Raw genomic sequence first — 24617 nt, 5'->3', positions numbered from 1 at the left:
AAAATCCATTAGATTGAAAAAAAATGTTTTATATAAAAACATTTGCTCTACAATCATTCCCCGTGTGAATATTTTTAAATGAGCTCAACAGCTTGTTTAAAAATCTTCTTTAAGATCCCATGTTTTTAATGTACATATCTAAGAGTCACCAATAATACAACAGAAAATAAAACCCTTGCAGATGGGCCAGTTTTATTATCAATTCTTAATTACTTCTTAAAGAGGTAGATGGCATTGGTAAATCCATATAAAATGCATTTCTGTAGTTGGTTCTAAAGCTTATGTTTTCCAGAATCTGCAGCTCAAGGGGAGCCTAAAATGCAGACACTGAAAGATTTTCATTTGCAATTTTTGAGGCATAGAGATTTGAGACTAGCATTTTATGTTGGCATAATTCAGAAGTCTTCAAACTGAGCTCTTTAAAAAGAGGGCTAGAGCTAGGATGCAGAATTGGGACTAAACAGCACCCACACAAAGAGAATTAATGAAACTCAGAAAGAAAATGTTTCTGAACAGGAAACTGAAGAGCTGAACCTGCTCTGATATCAAGTTGCCTTTGTTGTTATGAATACCAACCAGTAACATATGAAACTAGCTGAAAGGGCCCACCCACTGTGTAAACTGTCCATCAGAATCAAAGGGGATTAACTGAGAACCTACCAGAATCTAAAGAGATGAAAGGTATCTCAGGTCATCTAATCTAATCTCTATCCAAAGTAAGTGTCCTCTCTACAACAACCTACTTGGCCTCTACCAAATGAAAATTCACTACCTCTCAAAGCAGTGCACTCCACTGCTAGACACCTAAAATTGTAAAGAACAATTAAAGCAATTTCCACTGACTAGTGATAACAAAGCTTCCAAGTAAGGTTTTAGAACATACCATTTCACAAGTAAATAGATCTACTGCTGAGAGATCCCTATAATGTGGTGTACACTTATCAATTTCCCTCTTGGGAAAATTTTAATTCCTCTTGGGAAAACTCAAATTTGATTTGGTTGTATGATTTTTCAAAATAGTTATATCGCCTGTTCCCACATCTTTCCTAACCCAATTATGAGCCAAAAGACAAATAATTTTATATCAAGTTCAAAGTTATATTACATCAAATTTATATTGGAAGACAGTAGTGCTAAGAAACCAAACCACAAACTAAAAATATCAAAGATTTTAATGTGGCTACTGGCCAAAGAAAAATATAAACTTGCCACTTGCAAGAAAACACCAAAGCCTACCTCTATAGTGTTTAGTATATTTATATACCATGACTGGCTCAAGAATATATAATATGGGGCGGCTAAGTGGCACAGTGGATAAAGCACCAGCCCTGGAGTCAGGAGTACCTGGGTTCAAATCCGGTCTCAGACACTTAATAATTACCTAGCTGTATGGCCTTGGGCAAGCCACTTAACCCCTTTGCCTTACAAAAAAAAAAGGAATATATAATATTGTGGGGTTTTTAAAAAAGAGAAGGTGGAGCTAAGTTGTTCCTTGTTCAAGAAAACAAAGTTAGCACGTCATGGGGAATTTGGTAATTTAGTACCACATTGGTTTATTGCCTCGCCTTCTAGTAAAAGGACTTTAAAGGATTTCAATAATTACATTTCAATTCTCTACTACAATAGTGATGTTTAAAACAAAGTGACAAAGTGTTATTCAAGGAGAGATCATTTCAGTTGATGCATAGTATTGTTTTGGTTGAAGTTGCCTATGCACAGGTGATAGGTTACCATCTGTTGGGCTGTTATAACACGTTAAGATATGAGCCATTAAACCATTTCTCCAATCATTCAGGCTCTAGTTAAACTGCTATAAAGCCAAGGCAAGTCATATTAGCTCAAAACAGTTTTAAAAAACACAACAGTCTTTCTTAAATATCTAATTTTCTGGCTTCATTCACAAGATCATGGAAACATTTCTAAATGGCATCTCTTTATCTCTGATCCATCCTATATCCTGCTGCAATTTAAGAAAGTAAAACAGCCCTTTTATCAAGTCAGTGTCATAAAAATAAAACAAAAAGAAACAAAAACAATTCTATAGGACTAAAATCCAAATTCCCTAATGTGGAACTCAAAATTTTCCATAACCTGCTATATGTATGTGTGTGTGTGTGTGTGTGTGTATATTCAGCCCTATTCCCACCTTCTTCTCAACATGAATCTAACATATTCCAGAAGCAAAACTTATTTCTTCACCATTACAAATATGTTATACACATTAGCTATCTTTTTACCTTTCACAATCTAGCTCAAATCCTATCTACATCCATATAGCTTTCAGAACCCTTTAGCCCTTTATTGCTCAGGGATTTTTTATAGGATTTCCCATCTGAATTATCCCATAATCTACCAATAATTTAGCATCTGTTACCTTGTACTGTTATTGACAAATATTTTGAGTATTTACTATATGCAAAGCATTGTGCTTTGAGAAGCATAAAAGAAATAAAAAGTACAATCTGTATAAAAAACTTATGGGGGGTACACATTCCTGACCCCAAAATCTAATTTGACTAAAACCTAAATGTCACCTGTATTGGTATTATTTTTCAGCATTTACTTGTCTTTTTTTCTTTCAAGGAGGGCAGTCTACAACTGAATCACTTTGGTATTTGGAAAGATAAACTGGGCATACAAGGGGAAAAATAAAAACATGATAGCATATTTATGTATCATAGACAATGTCAGCTGTTCAGAGGAAAAGAGAAATCACTAATTCAAGGTCTGTAGACTACAAAAGACAAGGAAGACTTCATGGAAAAAGTGAAATATGAGCTAGGACAAATAGAATTAAAGAGAAACTTTCAGGTAAGGAAAATAATTTAATTAAAGTCTAAAACGAGGAAAAAGTAAGTTAGACCAGAAAGAAGGCATCCACTCATCTGCCTAGAATCCTGGGTTCATGCAAAACCACTAGGAGAACTTGATACTTTGGATAGCATTTTACAATTTACAAAATGCGTTTACATACTTGTTCTCATTTAACAGTCAAAATTTATATATAGCATGTTCAAGTCTACAAATATTATTTCATTTGATCCACACAAAAATGTGGATAGGAGGAAGATGCTCTTACTACCACTATTTTACAGATAAAATTGCAGCAGAGTACAGTGAAGTGTTTTGCCCAGGGTCATATGTTTAGTAAGTATCTAAAGCAGGGATATGAATTCAGACCACCTTAACTCTAGGTCTATCCATTGTACCACCTAGCTACCTTTAAAAGGAAGCATAGGAGGTAAAACTGAAAAGATCCTGGAAAGAGAGAAGTTGTGACAAGACTGTGGAGGAGGCTCATGAATGCCAGAATTAAGTCTGTACTATTCTATAGTGGCTAGCTATATAAGACTTTTGAGTAGTTGCTTTGTTAATTATTAATGCATCCCCTGAATTAGACTGTTAAACTTCTTGAGAAACAATTTCTTATATTTCTTTGGTCCTCACATACCCTAAAAAACTGTCATGCTCATACTAAAGAAACTGTAATCTCTCCCCAGTCTATTCCAACAGACATGACCCATACCATCATTCTTTAATCTACAGTATCTTCCCATCTACTGGCTTTTTTTTTCTGATTCTCATTCTTCTTGATCTCTAAGCAACACCTGGACTGCAAATAACCCCCTCTGTCCTGTATACCTTTTAACCTTACTCTTCTCTAGGTTTTGGGTACACAATTCTCTTCTCTCTTACCCCTCCCTTCTTTCCATTAATACTTCACTCCTACTCCTCAAAATTTGTAGACACAGACACAGACACACACACACACACACACACACACACACACACACCCATCCCCAAACTCTTAGTGCAGTTTTAAGCTATGTATATATGTAAAAATTGCTTACCTTAATGGTATGAAATTTCTTTAATATCAAGGACTATGTCAGTTTTGTCTTTGTATCCCCAGAACCTATCATGGTACATAGAACATAGCTAACACTTTATAAATGTCTGCTGAATAACTTCTTGGAGACTATGAATTAATAAGGATTAAAAAAAAAATAATAGATGTCAAATGTAAAAAAGACATAGGTAAAATAGACCTTGCCCTCAAGAAGATTACATTCTATTGGAGAAACAAGATTTTATGGGAAGAGGGAAGAAGAAATTGATCAGGACTCTCCTGATTCAATACTATTCTCAGCCCATTTGATGAAATCTAAGAAACACAGATAACAGAAAGAAAAAATAAGGTGTCATAGTCTTAAATGACAAGTAAAAATGGGTTTGTATCCTATTGCTCTTTAAAAAGTATGATATTCGGGGTGGCTAGATGGTGCAGTGGATAGAGCACCAGCCCTGAAGTCAGGTGAACCTGAGTTCAAATGTGACCCCAGACACTTAATATTTACTTAGCTGTGTGACCCTGGGCAAGTTACTTAACTCCATTGCCTTGCAAAAATCCAAAAAATTAACAAACAAAAAAAATCATAACCAAGAAGTCTGAAGAGTAACTCTCTGGCAAGCAGAAAAGAGAGGAAATATTTCTTTTTTCTTGGGGGGTGGGGTGGGGCTGAGAATTCCCTCTCTTCCTCACTAATACTGATCATGATGAGCTACAGCAAAACTATCACATGATAGGAGCCAGTGAACGACATAGTCAAGCATCAGGAAATATCTTTTGAGATGAGTGACCACTGCAAGTCAAAACAGAACCAGTCCTGGGCATTGGGAGTTGACTATTGGGAGATGAGCAGAAGTTTAGAAGTCTAAAAAGTCAAGATGAGAAACACTATATCCAAGGAGAAAAGCTAAGGAAACCATAAGAAGAAAAAAAAAAGACCCCAAAACAAGATGGCTTGAACCAAAGAGTTCCCTAAGTGTGTATTTTTGTGCTAATCCTCCCTCTTCATGTATGACTGGGAGAATGTGTGTACCAGGATTTTGTATGGATTGTTTTGTTCTACTATTATTCTCATGATACTGTCTTAGTAAATGCATTTGCTTTCAGTTCATTATGTCTCCTGGCTATTAAAGGTTAAGTGCACCAGCAGGGACTTTTGTGCACTTCAGTTTTAAAAGTATGGAGCCAAACATACTGAGTAGATTAAGCCTGAGGGTGGTTGACTCTAGGAATCCAACTTGTGAGTACGAGTTGAGAGGAGTTGCTCATTGCGCAAATAGTAATATAAAAAGTAAATATGGTAATTTCAAAGTTCAAGCAATTATCAGGAAAAAAATAAACAAGATAGAATTTGGTATCTGGCATTTTGATAAGACATGGAGTATTACTAGAGTCAGCAGTCCTTTTTGTATCTCATGTCCCACCTCACGGGGCTTGAGTCCATAATAAGAGAAGAGGCAGAAGAAAGGAGAAAATATAAGAAGAAAAATGCATAAAATATATTCCAGAACTGTGTCCTTTAATTATTACACTAAAAATTCTTCCATTAAATTCTTACTCTGAAGATGCATAACAACATAAATACCCTAGATATTCAAAAACAAAGTCAATAAATGATAAACCCTGACAGATCTCACAACAAACTGGACAGGACTCCAAAATGGTCCAAATGCCTGCTATCTGAGAAACAATCTACCTAAGTTACAAGGATGATGATCAAGTTGGCCAAAGGATGGAAGTAGCATAGTGCAACTGAGAAAACACTAGATCTGAAGTCTCAAGGACATGGATTTAAATTATAGCTGTTGCTTACTGTTTGGGTGACCTTAGACAATTCACTTACTTTCCACTGCCCTCCAGTCTTCATCAATAAAAGAAGGAAAATGAACTAGATGACTTCTGAGGTCCCTCCCAGTTCTAAAATTATGACTATAAACATGATTCTATGAATTTTTTGGCAATAGCAACTCACAAAGATCATCTATGCTAAGTCTAAAACAAGTTGCAACCTATATCTGTGAAGTACCAAACTGACAAAACTGTTGATCCGTCATATTAAATAATGATAACTGATAGATGTTGCAAATCTCACTACTAAGCCAATAGATAACAATGGGGTAAGAAAAGTATTTCATGTACCTCCACTCTGCTAAAAATATATCCAAAAAGAAAAGCTGAAAAGTAAACCGAAATATGTCACTTCCTGCCTTTATTCACAAGCTGCCTTTATACCAAATCAAACGAAAATCTAAAAAGCCTGGAAAAAAACAAGTCATAAGCATCTATAGACCACTAAATGTCAGAGCTAGAAAGGATTTGAGGAACATTAATTTTAAGTCTCTCATTTTATTAAAGAGGAAGACAGCTAGCCCCAAAGGAGGAAATGATTTATCCAAGATCACAGAGTCAGTAAACATTATAGTAAACATTATAACTGGAACCTTGGTTTCCCAGTGCTTAGTCCAGTGATCTTTCCACTTAATTATCTAAAAAAAACAGGATATTTCAATTTCAAACTCAGAGTATACATGGATTATCATGGAGGTTCTGTTGAACCAGTTGTCTCAGGAGCTCTTAGAGCAATGTATGATGAAATAGGTATGGCTAGTGGCACAGCCACTACAAAGAGAAAAGTAGCTACATGACAGTTTCCAAACACCAGGACCCAATCTGCCACAAGGAAACAATTGCTGGCTGCCTTCCTAAATGAAAATGGTGCGAGATGGGCCCTGCTGTGCTTCACATCAGGTCAGAATAAGGGAAGGGAAAGCCAATTTGTTCCACCTCCAATCTGTCTTCCAAAACACTCAGAAAGTCTGACTTAAAATATTTATGCATTTTAGACAGTAAACAATGCAAATATTACCACTTACCATTAAGAAGCATCTTTTCCAATTTCTCAAGGAACCGAATGCTTTGATTCAGCTGCTCCCGGAAGCCTTCAGCTACATAGTAATCAACATCACTGGCCTGCAGCAACTCCTCAAAAGCTCTAATAAGGTTGGTCATATGTTGACGATAAATGACACAGATGCTGTTGCTGTCTTTAATCTGCTGCCGTTGGGAGGAGAGCTCCCTTGCTTGGGACTGAACTAATGAATCGTATCTGGTAAAAAGGAGGGAAAAAAATCTGGTATCATTTTCAAATTGAATTTTTTGACCTTAGCACTAATTGAAAATATGATCTAGCACATTTTTCAAAAGCCTGAAGCTGTACAAGTATCTATACTATTCTTTAATGGCATCTATACAAAGTTATTTTATTCTATTTCAAAATGGCTAACAAATGCTGGTACAAGGGACTTCATGCAATATTTTTCAACCTTACAAAGTATCCTATGAAAAGATTATTAAAGACTAAAGGAAATGACTATCCCATGTACTTCTCAAAAGAATGGTCCTGAGAAGCCTAATCCATAATTATCAAAAATGACAGAATTAGAAGAAAAAATTTTAAAAAGTAGGGCTACAGACTTGTATAAGCAAGTATAGAAAAGCAAGAGCCCTCCTTTCCCCAATCCCCCCTTCAGTACTAGTTTACAAGGAATAGAGGATTACATATGCTAAAGCCTACTGGACAAAACATCTAAGGATCATTATTTCCATTTTATAGATGAAGTAACTGAGGCCTTTCCAGAGTTCATATATAATTAACATTGAGGTCATTTGTGTCTATACTTTCTCCTAACCATTCGAATGTAAACTCCTTGAAACCCAGAATTTTATCACTGCTACATTCCCAGCACAAAATTATACAGATGATGGTGCAAGATTCTACTTAAACTGAATATGAAAAATCTCAAATATGAACCAATTTCATGTGTACTCAGCATAAGGAATGAGATGAGTTCAAATGCTTCCCTGTGCCACGTGTCATCTTTCCATTTAAGGAATAAGTGAGAGGGTAATATTTGAAACAAATCAAAATATACAAAAAAAAAAATCATAATGATGTGAAGCTACTTCCTGAAAGCTATAATCCAAGTATTTGAGAAATCATGGAAAATTCAATTCTGCCTCTATCAAGTTAACAGTAGGTTATTGCCAATTAGTGACAAACAAAGAAGAAGGTGCTTTATATAAACATTCCTATTTCCTATATATATCATAGAGAATAAAATTTTCTATATCCACAAAATATCTGTAAACAAAAAATTCTCCCCTTTTAACATGAGTTTGTTTTTCTAGAATGACCTTGAAGCACAGATACGGAAAATGCTTAGACTCCTCTCCTCTCCACAGAAATGCCAAGGTCAATAACTATGCCTGGGAGTGAGCATCATAGGTGTGTGAATAATTCACTCAGTGATGGTTGCAAAACTTTTAATCTCCACCAATTAGACTTGAAAAAAGACAACGTTCTAGGAAGATCTGCCCCACAAGCTTTTTTTTAGAAGTTCTACTGATCATTAATCATTGCCTTAAAGGAAATTCCCATTTGGAATACTTCAGATTCTGCTCATTTGGTCAACTATCTCCAAAAAAAAAAAAAATCCATTCTTCACTAGGTATCTTAATTCCTTTAAGGAATTTCCACCTTTAAGAAATCTAAACACTTTTTTCAGGGTTCAGTTTAAGTTCCACTTCTTACAGAAACCTTTCCTGATGCACGCATTTGTCAATGCGATTTCCCCTGCTCAAAATGGTCCATATACTTATCTGTATACATGGTATATTTTTTCTTAAACAGAATGTAAACTCCTTTAAGATATGGATTGTTCTTCATTTTTGCATTTGCAAACTCAGTGACTAGCAAAGTGCCTTGAATATACTAGGGGTTTAATCAATAGTAACTGATTTGCTGAACAGCTTCTGCAACTTCCATTAGTCTGGAAGTATGAGAACAAGAAATGTGTGTCAATGTATTGTGGGAGAGAGTTACTGAGGTTCTAACTAGCAATCTAGAGGGGATGGAAAATGTTATTCAAAATTCTGCTCTAAAACTGGTATATGCAAATATCATCTACTTTTCAAAGCCTTTCCTGAACAATAGCTGTCTTCAGGTATTTACAGGGGTACCACCAAAAAAAAGGGGAATTCCATTTTTTTCTCTTTTGTCCCAGAGGAGAATTGCAGAGAACCCAATTTCAGACTGAAAGAAAGAAATATTTCCAAATACTTTGAACTATCCAAAAATTAAATAGTATTCCACTGAAAACAATGTATTTCCCCCCCCGCAATGGATACCTTCAAGAAAAAGCTAGATGACCAGTTTGGGATTATATTGCAGAGATTTTTGTTTATCCCTGAATTGAATTTGATAGCTTCTCAAATTCCTAGCAACTATGGTTCAGAGATATAATCAAATCTAAAGTCCTAGAACAATTCAACTCTGTCACTTAAAGTTAATCATTTTGTTTATATAATTTTCCCTATAGAACTAACTTTCTGATGTAGCATTCTTTTACCTACCACTGTGTTTTCTCAGAACTTAGTCATAATGTTAGGTGGGGGAAAGTTACCAGTAAATAGAAATAGGTTGTATTGAAAAACAGGGTCCGGCTAATCATGCCAGAACTTACCTTGTAGGGGATGATTCTCTGAGTTTGTTTTGAAGATTATGTACTTCCTCAAGAAGATTCATATTCACATTCTGCTCTCTCTTTAATTCAGATTCTTGATCTTTCAACCTTAGCTTTAGCTCTTCCACTATCCCATCAGCCAACTCTGAAGTCAATGGGTGGAGAATTTTGGTGTGTTTTACATAATGAACTTGATGTAAACTAGAGAATGTCTTCATTTCTTCTTCATTAATGCCAACCTTTGGTGTATTCTGTCCTTCCTGAGCCTCTTCAGTCCCATATAAGACTGTAATAACAGCCTTATTGCACTGATTCTGCTGAGAAGCTTGCAATTGACATATGAATTTCTGATATCCTTCAAGTTCAATTTTCAAATCTCTAATTCGTTGTTTTAAATGTTCAGTATCATCCACATCAAATTCATCAGAAAAATCTGTCCCATTGCCATTTACATGAAGAGAAAGATTCTTGGAACTTACATAAGATGCAATTGAAGTTGCATCTACAAAATCTTCACAATGACTTTCTTTGTTTAAGGACAAGTCATCAAAGTTGTTAAGCTGTTGAGATTCAGGTTCTGAAAGTTGAATATTTTTACATTAGTGGTTTTCAGAATCACCAGAATGAAAAAGATCTTCATATATCATCTATTTGAAAGTATTCCCTATTACTTTAGGTCAAGATTTTATCAAATTTCCCAGAGATAGTCAAAGTCCACTTACTTTTTTTTTCAAAATTAACAGAAGGGGGTCCTACCATAGTCTTTAGTAAGTAGTTCTAGAATGTCAACTCTCAGCCACTGTCAAAAAGCATTTTCTCAGAGCTAACCTAAATCTCTAATCTGTTTGCTTGTGTTCAGGTCTTAGCAGAGATGGAGAATAGATAAAGATGGGTTAAATTAATGGCCTACCTTTAAGAATTTCAAAAAGAGAGCCCATATAAGTCAATACTCTACCCCCAAGGTAACAAAAAACTCTTACATCTGTTTAGCATTTGACCATTTACAAATCATTTTCAAATTCATTATCTCCAAGGCAAAAAAGGCCCACATAATCCAATTTAAAATCAGAATTCCTGATGCCATTTACTTGCTAAAAGACCAAAAAGAAAACATCATTTTACTTAAGTTTTTTCCTCATCTTTAAGATATGAATAATACTACTTGCTCAACTTATGTCATATGGTTATTGTGAAGAAAGCATTCTGCAAAGTGAAAACCTCTACAGACAGAAATGAGAACTATTATTATTGTTTTTGTTAATAATTATCATCCTCATAATACTTTTAGGCTCAAGAATATGAGGAGACATAGCTGTTATTCCTATTTTACTAATAAGAAAACTAAGGCAGGTGAAATTAACTTTTATATTAAATTTAAATTACCAGGGAAGTAAAAACATATGGCCTACACTAATAGACAGTCCTAATTAATCATTTGTTTTCATCTAAATGTTCACATTTACCTAAGAATAATCTGTGACAAAAATGACATTAAATTATATAGGTAGATACACATACATATGAACACAACTACACATTGACATCACTTCTTCTTAATCTATTACCAATAACAATGATATATCACAAGTGTGGTCAGAAAGTCAGATTTGAAGTCAGGAAAATGTGGGTTCAAGTTTCATCCCTGATACATATCAATTGTGTGACCTTAATAAGGCATTTAAGCTTTCAAAGTCTTACATAACTCTCCAAGACTCTAATTTGCAGAGAAGGTTTTAACCTGTATTGGCAATCCTACTTCATTGAAATCACAGATCTAGGTCGCAGTCCTCTGACCATGGCCCAGCCAATGCTGCTTGGCTGTTCTTTTATCTCTCTCTCTCTCTCTCCCTCCCTATCCTTTCCTATGTCTTGAAACCTTTTTTAATAAATTTTTGTTTTATTTCCATCCTTGCTTTCCCAAGTCTGAATAAAGATTCCTCATAGGCAGAACCAAACTCAAGTAGGCAGCAGCTACATAATGGTGAGTCAGCCAGTATGAAATCTCTGCCTAGACTCTGGAAACTCGATCAAGCTCTGTAGCACTGTCCTTAGATACATGAGCAACAATTGAATTGTAATTTTCTCCTGGATCTCTTATACCAAATTACAGACTGGCACACTCTTGGTTATTAATGCTCAAGCCACCTGAAATTCTGGTTATATGTAATTGCTATATTACAATGTATTGATAATTGATCTGCTTGATATTAGATATGTTAAAATAGAAAGACAATATACCCATGGAGCCATTTAACCCTGTGGGATTTGATACTAAATGCTGGAAATGAAGTAAGTAACCTTTGAAAGACCAACCCTAGCCTCAACTGGGGTAGGATTCTCTTAAAGGAATTCCTCACCTGACTCATTGAAAAGTATTGTCTGTAGGACTTCATAAGGAAACATGCCCTCATGTCCCTCTCTGCTCTGTAATAGCAAACTGCCATGATCATTCCAGGTACATCATAATTAAATATGAGAGTGACTCAGTGGATCAGGATAATGCCTTATTGGTAAATCTTTAACTGCTTAAAAGGAGAGATTTATTCTTCAACTAGAATTTTTGTTCATTCTAAAGTAAACTAAAATAGAAAATTTTGTTGGGCAGTTTTAAATATTTTTGAGCTTTTGTTTACAACTTATGTGGTATCCATCAATGTATCTATGCTATATTGAAACCCATTTTTTAATTTTGATACTAGCTTATAATTCTTAAGCCCTTAGGAGACCTAGTTTTTTCCTAATTATTGGACCTCTGTTGAATAGCCTTTTTTGTTACAATATCTCTGGTTTTGCTTACTCAATTTTTTCCTTTGAGCTTTGTTTCTCTTAGCTGTATATCTCCAAGACCAGCCTCTGCAGGATGCCAACTAGCTGTGCCAGTCAATCATTCTCTGGACCCTGCCTTAATGAAGCCTTCACTGTAATACATTCATCTCCAAATGGACTCTGAAAGGCCCAGAAGAATCTGGGTCTAGAATAATTTTGGGGGGGGAGGGGGGAATGATGCAGAGGAAAGATGAAGAGAATTGTGAATGTAGAAACTGGGTGGGGATGTAAATTGACTAGAAGTAGAGAATTGATTATAACAGAAACAATTTGTAATCTGCTCAAATTGGGTAGAGATACCCATTACCATTGATTTATTGTTTAATGTAAAATTTGTATCCTGATCTCCTTAGGTTTTACTCTCTTACCTAATTCTGTGTCTAGTATAGGGGAAGGGAGTTCACTTTTTGCCCTCTGGATGAGAGGCAAAACATAAAAACCTGAGTTGGACTCCAGTTCAGGGGTGCAATCTTCTCACCATGGCCCAGCCAACACTGCTTGGCAGTTCTTTTACACACGCCCCCCTCCCTCTCTGTCCCTTCCTGAATCTTGTAACCTTTTTAATAAATTTTTGTTTTATTTCCAAAAAAAAAAAAAATCACAGATTTAGTTCCCACCCTGTTATTAATAATAAAATATTAATAAATCTAGGGGGAGGCATTATTCTAAATTATCTCTCAAGTTAACAAAATATTAAAAACCTAGGTTTTCAGACTACAAGGCCAATAACTAAAGTCAAGCCTAGTGTGTCCTAAATACAAGCAATTAAAAGAAAATAAACTACCTTTTGAAAAGTGGTCTTAAAAACCCTAACTTGTAACATTAAAAAAATACTCTCTCCGAATATGAGTAAAGCAATAAATTTTAGTCCCTTGGTAAAGAGTCTAGATCAAAGAAAACAAGACTATGACGATTTTAATGCATTTCTATTCAAAGGTTAACTATTAAGAAAAATCCCTTTGCCTTGATTACAGTCACCAGGAAACAAAATTAACATTTCATATATATCTGAATCATCACAAAATTAACCTGTGTACATATCTGTTTTTGTGAGTTTTGTTTTATCATTAAAGACTCTCAAAATGTTAAAAATAAAAACAATACTAGTCTGCAGGAATGGGGATCATGCCCATTGAGGCTGTCATTATGAATGAGGCATTGCATTGAATCTAGTAGGGACTATGTATTTATCTTTATATGTGTAAGCACACTAAGTATAATACTGCTTCCTTTTTGCCTCTGTATTTTCTCTCTGCCTAGCACAATATATATGGCATGTGGAGAAAGAGAGACTTACAGGAAATGAAGAAGGGGAAAGAAGACTATGTCTCTCATACCTACACACACACAGAATTGAATGGAATATAACATAGAATTTTAGATCAGAAAAAAAAAGATTTTAAGGGGCATTTCGGCCTACTGCCCAATTTCACAACAAAAGAAATGGAAATCTGGAGAGGTGAGGTGGTCATGGTTCAAGTGGTAGACACTTGGACCTAGTGCTCAGCTGCAGTCTGAATGTATGTGTACTTTGGTTTAGGTGGTATAAACCTGAAGTCTGAAGAGGTAAAAAGATTTGAAGGTCATTTTACTAATAAAAGTAGGTCAAAAGAAACAAAAATGCCAAGCAATCCTCCTGATGACATTAGAAACAGCCCCAAAATGATTCTTTCCTTTTAGTAAGTAGTTGCCATGTAAAGGAGTGAAAAGAAATTAGAATCACAAAATCTTAAAGGTTATAAAGGACCTCAGAAATCATCTAAGTCCAACCCCCTTATTTTACAGAAAAGAAAACTCAAACTTAAGAAGATGAATTGATTGACACTTGGCTAAAGCCTAGGCTTTGAACCAAGGTCTCCAAATTCCCAAGACAGTATTTGGTCATTCAGAAAGCATTACTGACCATCTGCTAAATGTCAACACTCTTCTAAGCACTAAAGAAAGATTAAAAAAAACAAAAACAATAATTAGCCTCAAAGGAGAAACATTTGAGTAGGAGAAACGAAGTTCATCAGATCTAAGTACAAATGACAGACCATGTCATTTCAGGGGGTAAGGGCACAAGCAGCAGGGGGAAACTGAGATAATATTCCTGCTAACACCTCAACTGAGCTCTGAAGGAAGTCTCTATAAGGCAGAGGTGAGAAAGGAGACAAGTCATGTATTAGGGTATAGCAAGTAGGCCAGTTTGTCCAGAATAAAAGAGAGTCACTAGCAGTAAGTCTGAAAATATATGCTGAAGCTAGGTTGTAAAAGACTTTATAAATCAAACAAGTTTATATTAGGAAATAGAAGTGAGATAAGCCCTAAAAGTTTTTGAACAAAAAAGTAACATGGTCAGATCAGTGCTTTAGGAACAACAAGAAGCATTTATATACCATTTGAAGGCTTGCCAAGTGCTTTATAAGTATTAACTCATTTTTCCTCACCTGGGAGGCAGGTACTATTATTATTCCCCATTTTACAAATGAGGAAGCTGTGGCTGCCAGTGGTGAAGTGATTTTCTGAGTCACATAGCTAATAAGTTATCTGAGGTCACATCTGAACTCAGGTCTTCCTATTTCTAAATTCAGGGCTCTATCCACCCAGATGGCAGCTGACAGAGGATGAACCAGAGGGAAAAAAAACTCCTTGATGCAGATAATGACAACCAGAAGATTATTGTAATAGTTCAGGATGGAAGTCATGATGGCCTGGGCTAGGATAGTGACTCTGCAGAAAGTAGGCTATAGATAAGAGATGTACTATGAAAGTACATTTGACAAGACTTGAAACTGAATGGAGATGGAGGGTGGAGGAGAAGGAAAAAATTTTAGGATAACATGACAATTCTGATACAGCAGTTTCATAAAAAGAAATAGAGAAGTAAGGAAGATGAAAGAGTTAGAGGAAAGAGAGTAGGAACTCTGTGAAGCCTTAGATGGCTACAGGATACACCAATGGAAATGTCTGGTAAACTGGGATTGGAGCTGGATATTCAGTTCTGAGATTCATCCTCATAAGGTGATAACTAAGTCTGGCCACTGATGAGCTCAAGAGAGAGGCTAAGAAGAGGGTCACAGAGCAAGGTCTTAGGACACAGCCACAAAAAGGATGTGGGACAACATCCAAGATGATCCACCAAAGAAGACTGAAGAGCATTTGAGCTAACAATGTTCAGAAAACATAGGAGGGTGTCAAGAGTGTCAAATGTGGCAAAGGCCAAGGACAAGAATTTTTTAAAAAGGTCATTCGATTTGGCAGATAGGTCATTAGGACCCACCACTACCTGCGCAACCATTTAACAGGATAAGCTTTTGTACCTGTGTTCTAACAACAAGCTCTGGTTTCTTTGAGTCTTTCAAATGAAAAAAAAGCAACTCTGCCACACTTCACTTGTTTGGAAATATACAGTCACAATCTACATAAGGTTGCCCAGATCACTGTCATACAATAGTGCCATTGACTCATGTACCAAAGTTATAAATTCCAACACAATATAATTCAGTCAAGGGATCAATTATATGGTACTATATGTCCTCTGTAATGCTGTTTCCAAGGATCCAAGTTATAGTATTAGGGAGGTTACTTTTGGTCAGTACTTAGAGAACCATAGCTGGAATGTACCACAAAATAATCTGGTCTAGTCAGTTCCTTTCACAGATGAGAAAACTGAGGTTTGGAAGGAAGACTGACTTTACCAACACTGCATAAATATCATGCCACAAGGCCAAGCTCTTTCCACCATAGTTCCTCTTGAAGCAGCAAGTAATGTAGAGGCATAAGAGTTGTAGGTAACCATGCTTTGTTAATAATTTTAAGGGGAAAAGAACCGTACACTTAAAAGCATGATTCATGAACAATTATGCATCGTGGAGACAACTCTTACCTGACATGTCTTTAGCCAAAAGAGATAAAAGTTGAATACTTGTGTGCATGTATGTATGTGTATGTGTGTGTATGTGTATGTATGCTGCTAGGGCACATGGATACCCAGGAATTATTTGGAAACTTCTTTTTCATGATACAATAAACATTTATTCAGTATTCTATAAGCAAGAAGGCAGAAGTCATTAAGTCTTCTTGCAAATACCAATAAAGCATATGAAATCACATGCTGTTCTGTTTATCAGCATCATTTAAATTCTTAGCAATGCTTCAGTTAAGTTTAAACCATGTCAAATGTCTTTCCACAATTCAGATAAATATCAGTTTTAATTTCTGCAGAATCTTCCCTTCAATTTCCTAAATAAAACAGACTAGGACCCAACCAAGTTTCTGGCACAAAGAAGATAGCACCCAACCCATTTATATGAAGATCTGTGTTTACATTCTTCTGACTTTCCTAAAAATGAGCTTCTCTGGTGACTAATATGGAATTTCTGGGGATAATCACTGCTTACTAACGAAGTATGCCCCTAGTTAAATTAGATTGAAAAGGACAATTATCCTTTAAAACAGAATCACAAAATATTATTAACTAAAAGGGAACTTACATAACATAAAGTATACTGCTTCCTCTTTCTTTAATCCAGGATATGTGAAGCCCAGATAGAAAGAACTTAAAGGACTTGGATTATTAGACATCATCTAGTACAACTCTTTCCCATTTAAACTAAGACCCAGGGAAGGTGAATGGACTTAAGAGGAACAAAAGTGATGACCATCTAGCAATAGGATGGTAAAGCTGAAAGACCCATTAAAATTATACAGTCCAAACCCCTAGAATTTTACAAATATGGAAAATGAGGTTTGGAGAAAGGATTAGGACTAAGAGCTCATAGCTGCCAGTTTATGACTTTCTTTTTTTTTTTTTTGATTCTTTCTTTTTCATACTGTACTATTCACTATTACAATCTACTCTCTAATTATCAAGTAATGGTCAAGCCACAGCATTCCCATTCTCATTTTCTAATCACAAACTACCTGGACTCTTTCTCTGGTCCTCATTCTCCTCTTTTTCCTCCATCCCACCGGCATCACCTTCAGGATCTTTTAATTCCTCCTCGCTTTCCTGGCAAACTGCTTTCGACGAGGGCTCAGCTAGAGAAATCCACAAAATAAAAAAATAAAAGCACAAAACTGAAACCAAGCCAAGCAACAGAAAAGAACACAAAGATACAATGGGGAAAATGAAAACACTAGGGATGCAAGATGCAATTTATAAGACAAAATTAATCTACAGAACTGCCATAACAAAAAATAAAAAGCATAAATATACTTCAGCTTGTCTCAAATGGTTTAAGTCCCTGCTTTTGAAAAAGAAGCACATGGAAATGAATTCTATAGGGTCAAGGCCACTGTTCCTTATGAAAAGAGGAATCTTCTAATGGGCTTCTTGACTGAAAAATCACAGAACTAGCATTTTTTTGGATCATATAAGACCTCCCCAAATCGAAAAAGGGTCAACTTCACGACCCAAGGTAAAACCCCCTACAAACACCTGAAATCCTTGGCTCCATGGGTTCCTTTAGACTTTGCTCTCCTCAGGTGGAATCTGAGGTCCATCCTGTTCCTGGGGTTTGAGCAGAGTAGTAGGATAGTCAAACTCTTGAGACCAGAACCTCATTCCATGCCCAACTGAAGGTTCTTGGAGCCCAAAAGGTGCAAGCCAGAAGTAGACTAGACCCAAGACATATTAGGTTTTCCAAGGTGATCTGGTTATACCAAAAGAAATCTATCCTGATGACCTCTGCTTCAATGCATGTATGACCTAAACCACCCCACCCTTTATAGAACTCCAAATGGAATGAAAATAATAGAGTTTGTTTACCCCTAGTGCTTTTCTGTATCACATTAAAAGTAACAATCAAGATTAATCACTGTAATTCATAGAATTTATAAGTGAACTTATTATAATTCTAAACAACACAGCTGACATTTCAAGCAGTTCTATCAGTTATTTCCTAGCTCTCTAAAACACATTTTTCTTTTTCATTTTACCATTCAGCAAGAGTTTGTCTTGCACTGGTCTCTCTTCAATCAGAGCTTCAGTCAAAGATAACTTTTGTTGAGGATGTTTGTTTTGAATTTTACATTCCTTGAAATCTCCATGCAGCTCTGCTATCTGGTTCGGTAGATAAACCACTGCCTCCTGGGTAGCAGGGTTTAAGTTTATATTTTCTAATGATCTAGATGATTTTAATGGAATGGGTAAACGGGATTTCTTAGTGCTCTGAAAAAAACACATTGTAAAATTTTATACATACTAGTTAAAATCACTCATTTTGTCAGTCAACATTTATGAAATGACCACTGAATACCCAGTCCTATTCTAATTAGGTAATATGAGTCATTATTAAAGAGAAGGCAGAATCCCTGCTATCATGGAGGTAAGGAAAAGAAGCTATATAGAAGAGGAGGCCTCTAAAGAGTCAAGGAGATAAAATTAATACATAAAACCTCTAACATTGTGTTCATAGACCCTTACTCAAGACCTATAATTATTATTATTATTATTATTATTAATTTATTGAGGCTTTAGGATTTAGAAATGGCAGCTTAATATTACTAATGTCAGCATTATTACTAATGGCAGTTTGTCATTAATATTATTAGTATTAATAACAGTAATATTAATAACATCAGCAAGTATTTATAAAGCTTTAAGACATGCAAAGTGCTTTACATATGTTATTTAATGAGGAAACTGAAGCTCAGAGGGATAAGAGGAAGAATACAAACTCAAAACTCTACTAAATTCCAATCCAGTTTCCTGTCTTTGATACAGTGTTGCCTCCAAGGTTCTAAAAGCTTTTCCAGGAAATAGGCCATTAGAAGAAGCAGTTTAGAAGGTAGGAAGCCACAAGAAGTACACTGACAGCAGGAAAACCTGGGAATTGACACCAAAGAATAAAACAAAAAAGAGACTAACAAAGAAAACAGCAACAACAACTCACAAATCATAATAGTAATGGGCCAATAAGCAAAAGGACTAGCAAGTTCAAATCTACACCTAAATAACTTCTGAAAGGCATGACCATATTACAGCTCAGTAATTATAACAAAGACATTGAAACAGAAGGTGGCCAAGCCTCTCATAACTCTCCCTCTCACACAGTAACACTGCTTAGGATAATTCCTACATCCCATTTCATGGTGGTACAGGTAGCTGATGAAGGCCAACATTTTCCACTGGATGGTCTAGATTCACATTCCCAATAGGTGGCTCTACTTTTGTCACTATGAAAGCATTCTTTTTTAATAGAAAACAATCATCTTTGGCCCACTTATAATTTTGCAGCAACTATGTGATCCTCCAAATCTTTATCAGGTAAATGTGATTGAAATAAAATCAAGAGTATCCTAAGATATAACTTTGTTCACTTTTTCTCATTTAAATGACCAACAATATAAATTATTCCAAACAATGTATTTTGGGGGGAAATATAATACTCTTACAATTCCAGTTGCTAGGAAAAAGTTATAATTCAAAAATAGGGTTAAGAACTAACTTTCTCAATACACAGGTATGAAAACCAGGACATATGCAGACTAGATAAATGAGAATGAGCTTTCAAAGGACCAGCCAAAACTACAGATGTTCATCACAGTTGTCATTAATATCATAGCAATGTCTTTTTATTGTCTACTCAGTTATTTTTAGAAAACCCCTTTTCCAAAAATTATAGTTTTGGTGCATAATTTAAAACAATCAAGAGCAATTTTGCTAATGATATAGCTAACTCTCTTTGGTATGGACAAAAGCAGTAATTTGGTAGTCAGAAAATAAACTTAATTCTCTATTTCTGTGTAATAAAGCACTGTTACAGTTCATTTTTCAGATCCAAAACAGCCATCAGAGATAGAATAGGAAAAAGCCATACTTGGAAATAAACACTCTTGCACTAGAAGATTTACATATAGGTTGATTACTTTCATATAGCAGAAAACTCACAATAACTCTACAGGAAACCTGAATATTATTTCTATTTCACAGATGAGAAAAGAGAGGTTTAGTGAGATTAAATGAATCTCAACTAGTAAAGTAAAATGTCAGAATTTGAATATTGAGTTGTCCAGTGCAAAGTAACCTCAGGAAACTTACAACTCAAATCATGAAAAAATTCTTTGACCTTTTAGTTCAGAAGAGGATGTTAACTTTATTAATAAATTCTTATAAAGAGAAATGATCATTTAGATAGCAATACTGAAAGCAGATTAGTAATATAAACCAAAAACAAATAAACAATGGAATTAGGGGATCACTGATCTAGTACAACCCCATCATTTTAAAGATGAGGAACCTGAAGTTTAGAGAGGGAAAGTGACTCACCCAAAGTCCCATGAAATTTTTTAACAGTTTAGCCAGGACTAGAACCACCCCAGGAGGAACAAGACCCCTGATTTCTGAATCCTAGTCCACTTATCTTTGTACTGTACTATTTAAAAATCAATACTCTGAATGTCATGGAATAACACCATTTCCAAGGCACAATGTTTAAATATGATTTCACTGCAACTGTTCAAATGAAATGGTCATGAGGAATTTTTCATAGCAGGAGATCTGATTCCAAAAGAAAAGTACTATTAAATAATGTTCAAGTTCCTTTGGGGGGCTTATGTATTTTCATCCCTACCATCCACCCCCAACCAAGTGAGCACATACTTGCAGACAAAATAAGTATTCTTTAAAAAAAAGAAAAGAAAAACATACATTGTGGATTATACTTGTAGGAGGAAGAACATTCTGCTGCTCTTGCATCTCATATACATTTTCGTGTTGATGTTCTGCATTTAATAGTGAATATTTTGGTTTTTCTTTTGCAGTAACTTTTTTCCCTTCATGTTTGAATTTCATGGTGTAGCCCTCCAAGTTCATTGTTTCTGTAACTGAATCTTTCACTTCCACCATGGACAATTCAATTGCCTTATTAAGGTGTGCTGCTGCAGCAGGATAAAATCTTTCTTTTCCATCAAATACCGATTTAAGGTCTACATGCTGCCTTAAAAATTTATTGACCTGTTTAAAACGTCGGAGTTCAGTTCTTAGCTGAATAATTATTTGCTTAAGAGCCTTTTCATTCTTATCCTCCAGATCATAGTCAGAAAGTTCCTGTTCAGTCATGCCCAGTTGCTCCAGGAGTAGTTCACTTACTGCTTTTATAAGCTCTGGTCTGTAATACCACAAAGAGGAAAATGGTGAGTTTAGCTCTTTAGATCACAAATTGTAATGGATATTCCAGCAATTCAACATATCCTACAGTGATGGTACAATCATAAAAAGCTAGAGTTGGAAGGGGCATAAGATTCAAGTTCAGATCACAAAAATGTGGGAGTTGAAGACAACTTCAAGTTACCTAGGCTATGTTCATCTATGAACAGAACTTCTCCTCTACAATATTCCTAAAAAGCACTCATGGAAGATGAAGCTTTCAAATTCCAGTGATGGGGAGATCACTAACACCTACAAAAAGTTCATTCCAATTTTGACACCTTCTCATTTCTAGGAAGTTTTTCCTTCCAATAAAATATGCCTCTGTAACGTCTACCCAACTCTCCTAGTTCTACTCTATGGCCAAACAGAATAAATCTAATCCTCTCCCATATAAGCCTTTAGAACTGGAAGGGACCACAGAGATCTACATCTACTCAAATTATAGTCAAAGAAACTGAGATCCAGATAATTAAAATGAGCTCCCCAAAGTCACATAATTAATTTAGATCAGAGGAAACTGGAACTCAAGCTTTCTGATTCCCAGTCAAGTACTTATGCCATTAGATTATACTTCATTTATCTAACATTTACATAATACCTTGTGTACAATAATGTACAATAATGTGGATACAGATCCTAAAACGACAGCCTATGAAGGATCATACATTTTTTTTCTGGTTGAAAAGAATAGAACCGGGGCAGTTAGGTGGCGTAGTGGATAAAGCACCAGCTCTGGAGTCAGGAGTACCTGGGTTCAAATCCAGTCTCAGACACTTAATAATTACCTAGCTGTGTGACCTTGGGCAAGCCACTTAACCCCATTTGCCTTGCAAAAATGTAATAATAATAATAATAATAATAATAATAATAATAATAAAAGCAAAATGAGGTGATCTGGGGAAAGCTTGAGAAAAAATCTTTGTGGAGAAGCTGACCCTTGTGTTTAAAACCTTGACATTAAAAAATTCAGAAAATGGGAAATGAGAAAGAAGGGTTCATAACAAGCTTAGGTAGTATGCCAACTCTATGGGACATATAGGGAAAAAAATTAAGTTAATGGACTGTAGTAATAGTTCCATCCTGGAAATACCATCTCTATGGCCTAAGTGGTAAAACTCAAATCATTATATTTCTAATATCCATCTCCTTCTCTGTCCCCCATAAGTCTGCATTACTTTCAAGTCTTCATCACATTTTACCTGAACTACTGCAATACCCTCCTATTTGGTTTCCTCCCTGAGGCTGTGCTGCTCCAAATCCATACTCTCTATACAAACCTATACTCTAAACAGCTACCAAATTGATATTCCTATAATACAGAACTGACCATGTCACACCCCCACCCTCAAGTATTAGAGGCAACTAATTTGCTCTATGATAAAATAAAAAATCCTCAGCCTAATACTTAAAATCACCTATAATTTGGCTTGTATTTCCCCTTCCAGTATCATCTCAAATTATTAACCTTCATCCACTCTCTGTTCTCATCAAACTGATCATCGCCAGCCTCTGTGTGTTTATAGATAAGTGATCACTTATATTAGGAAATAATGCCCTTTTCCACCCCACCACACTCACTGCCTTCACTAAGAGAAAGGACCAAAAATCCTATAGTGAGGAGTTCTCTGCAGTGGGTATGGAATTGGCCTACCCCATTCTTCTGCCATGTATCTTTAGCTTCAGATCTTAAATTAGGTGAAATATTTCTAATTAGAAATATAACAAAGTGGCACAAAACTGAGTCAACTGGGTGATGTGTACACTTTTAAAAAAGAAAAAACCTAATTTCCTTAGGCTAAATCATAGGAAATAACCATTCCACTATATTTTTCCCTAGTCATACCCAATCTGGAGTATACTGATCACTTCTGAGCACAACAGTTGAAGAGGAATGCTGACAAATGGTGTTCACAGAAAAGCAATCAGGATGGTGAAGGACTGGTGGGGGTATGGGAGGAAAGCAAGGAGAGAAGCATGATCAGTGCTCAAATATCTGCAAAGCTGGCATTTCAAAGAACCGGATTAATTCTGCCTGTTCCAGAAAACAAGCCAATGGAAAGACATTCCAGAGGGGAAAATTTATAAAGGAAATCAGACCCGTCCAAGAATAGAACACAATGTCTCCTAAGAGACATTTACCATAAGTATTCAAGTAGAAGCTGGATGATCATATTTGCTTTAAGTGCAAATATGAGCAGCAAAGTTACCTTCAAATTCTAAGATTCTAGATTTTTTCCTAGCAAGGATCCATTGTTTTTTGGGTTTTTTAATTACTGGGATCCACAATCAGCCCCAACTTTATTCTTCATTTCAGTTAATTATATTATTGGTTTTCACCAAGATTATGTATGCACTTTGAAATGTTTCCAAAAGGCCTACAATACAGAGTTTAATAATTTGAATAGATCCTTAAAATCAGGATCACAGAATGACTAACGGATTCTAGAGATGTTCATTTAACAAGATGAAATCATCTTATAAAATTTGATTATATATTTCACTATTTACAGATGTTGCTAATTGATTATTGTATTGAAAAAATTCTCACTTAGAATATTTACATTCTTGAGGTAACAATGAAAAAAATTATACTGTCAAAATTATTGACATTTTTTCCAGTCATAACAGCTGTTCTCTCAAATAAACAAAAAGAATAGGGGCAGCTAGGTGGCGCAGTGGATAGAGCACCAGCCCTGGAGTCAGGAGTACCTGTGTTCAAATCTGGCCTCAGACATTTAATAATTATCTAGCTGTGTGGCCTTGGGCAAGCCACTTAACCTCATTTGCCTTGCAAAAAAACTAAAAAAAAAAAGAATATAGGCATAGATATCAAAAACTGCAAAATAATTAACAAATGGAATAATGTAAATGACTTCAAACAAAATGATAGAGGTGAGGTTTGAGAACTCATCTTTTACTAAAAAAAAAGAAAAGTAGTTAAATATGTGGAATTTGATTTTAGAAACACGGAATGCTAGAGATTAGAAGGAATTTTTGAGGTCACCTAAATCAGGGGAACAGAAACTAGGAATAAGACTTGTGATTTCATTGGATAAAGTAAACCATCAGTTGAAGAAACTCCTTCTACTAGTGCAGGTTAGCACCTTCTAGTGTTAGATTTCCCCAGAGTACTGACAAGTGACTTGTCCAGAGACAACCTGTGTCAGAGGCCAGATTTTAGCTCAGGTCTTTCATGGCTCTGAGGTCAGCTCTCTATCCTCCATGTCATTCTGTCTATCTCATACAATTCAACTTATTCATTTTACAGTTGAGGAAAGTTCAG

General features: G+C 35.5%; 1 protein-coding gene across 7 annotated transcripts in view; it reads right to left on the bottom strand.

The window, feature by feature from the left end:
* CDK5RAP2 (CDK5 regulatory subunit associated protein 2) overlaps positions 1 to 24617 on the bottom strand; it is a 168470-nt gene that overhangs the window by 31029 nt on the left and 112824 nt on the right. For all 7 annotated transcript variants that reach the window (XM_074211715.1, XM_074211718.1, XM_074211716.1 and 4 more), the window contains 5 exons: positions 20834 to 21293; positions 18121 to 18352; positions 17104 to 17220; positions 9373 to 9949; positions 6724 to 6956 (listed from right to left, as the gene is read on the bottom strand). In XM_074211715.1, the coding sequence (XP_074067816.1) occupies positions 6724 to 6956; positions 9373 to 9949; positions 17104 to 17220; positions 18121 to 18352; positions 20834 to 21293 (1619 nt within the window). The remainder of the gene's footprint in view (positions 1 to 6723; positions 6957 to 9372; positions 9950 to 17103; positions 17221 to 18120; positions 18353 to 20833; positions 21294 to 24617) is intronic.

Source organism: Macrotis lagotis, chromosome 1 (genome assembly GCF_037893015.1).
Source record: "Macrotis lagotis isolate mMagLag1 chromosome 1, bilby.v1.9.chrom.fasta, whole genome shotgun sequence".
Lineage (NCBI taxonomy): Eukaryota > Metazoa > Chordata > Mammalia > Peramelemorphia > Peramelidae > Macrotis > Macrotis lagotis.
Note: the sequence above shows the minus strand (reverse complement) of the source record. Positions and strands in the feature narration are given on the sequence as shown.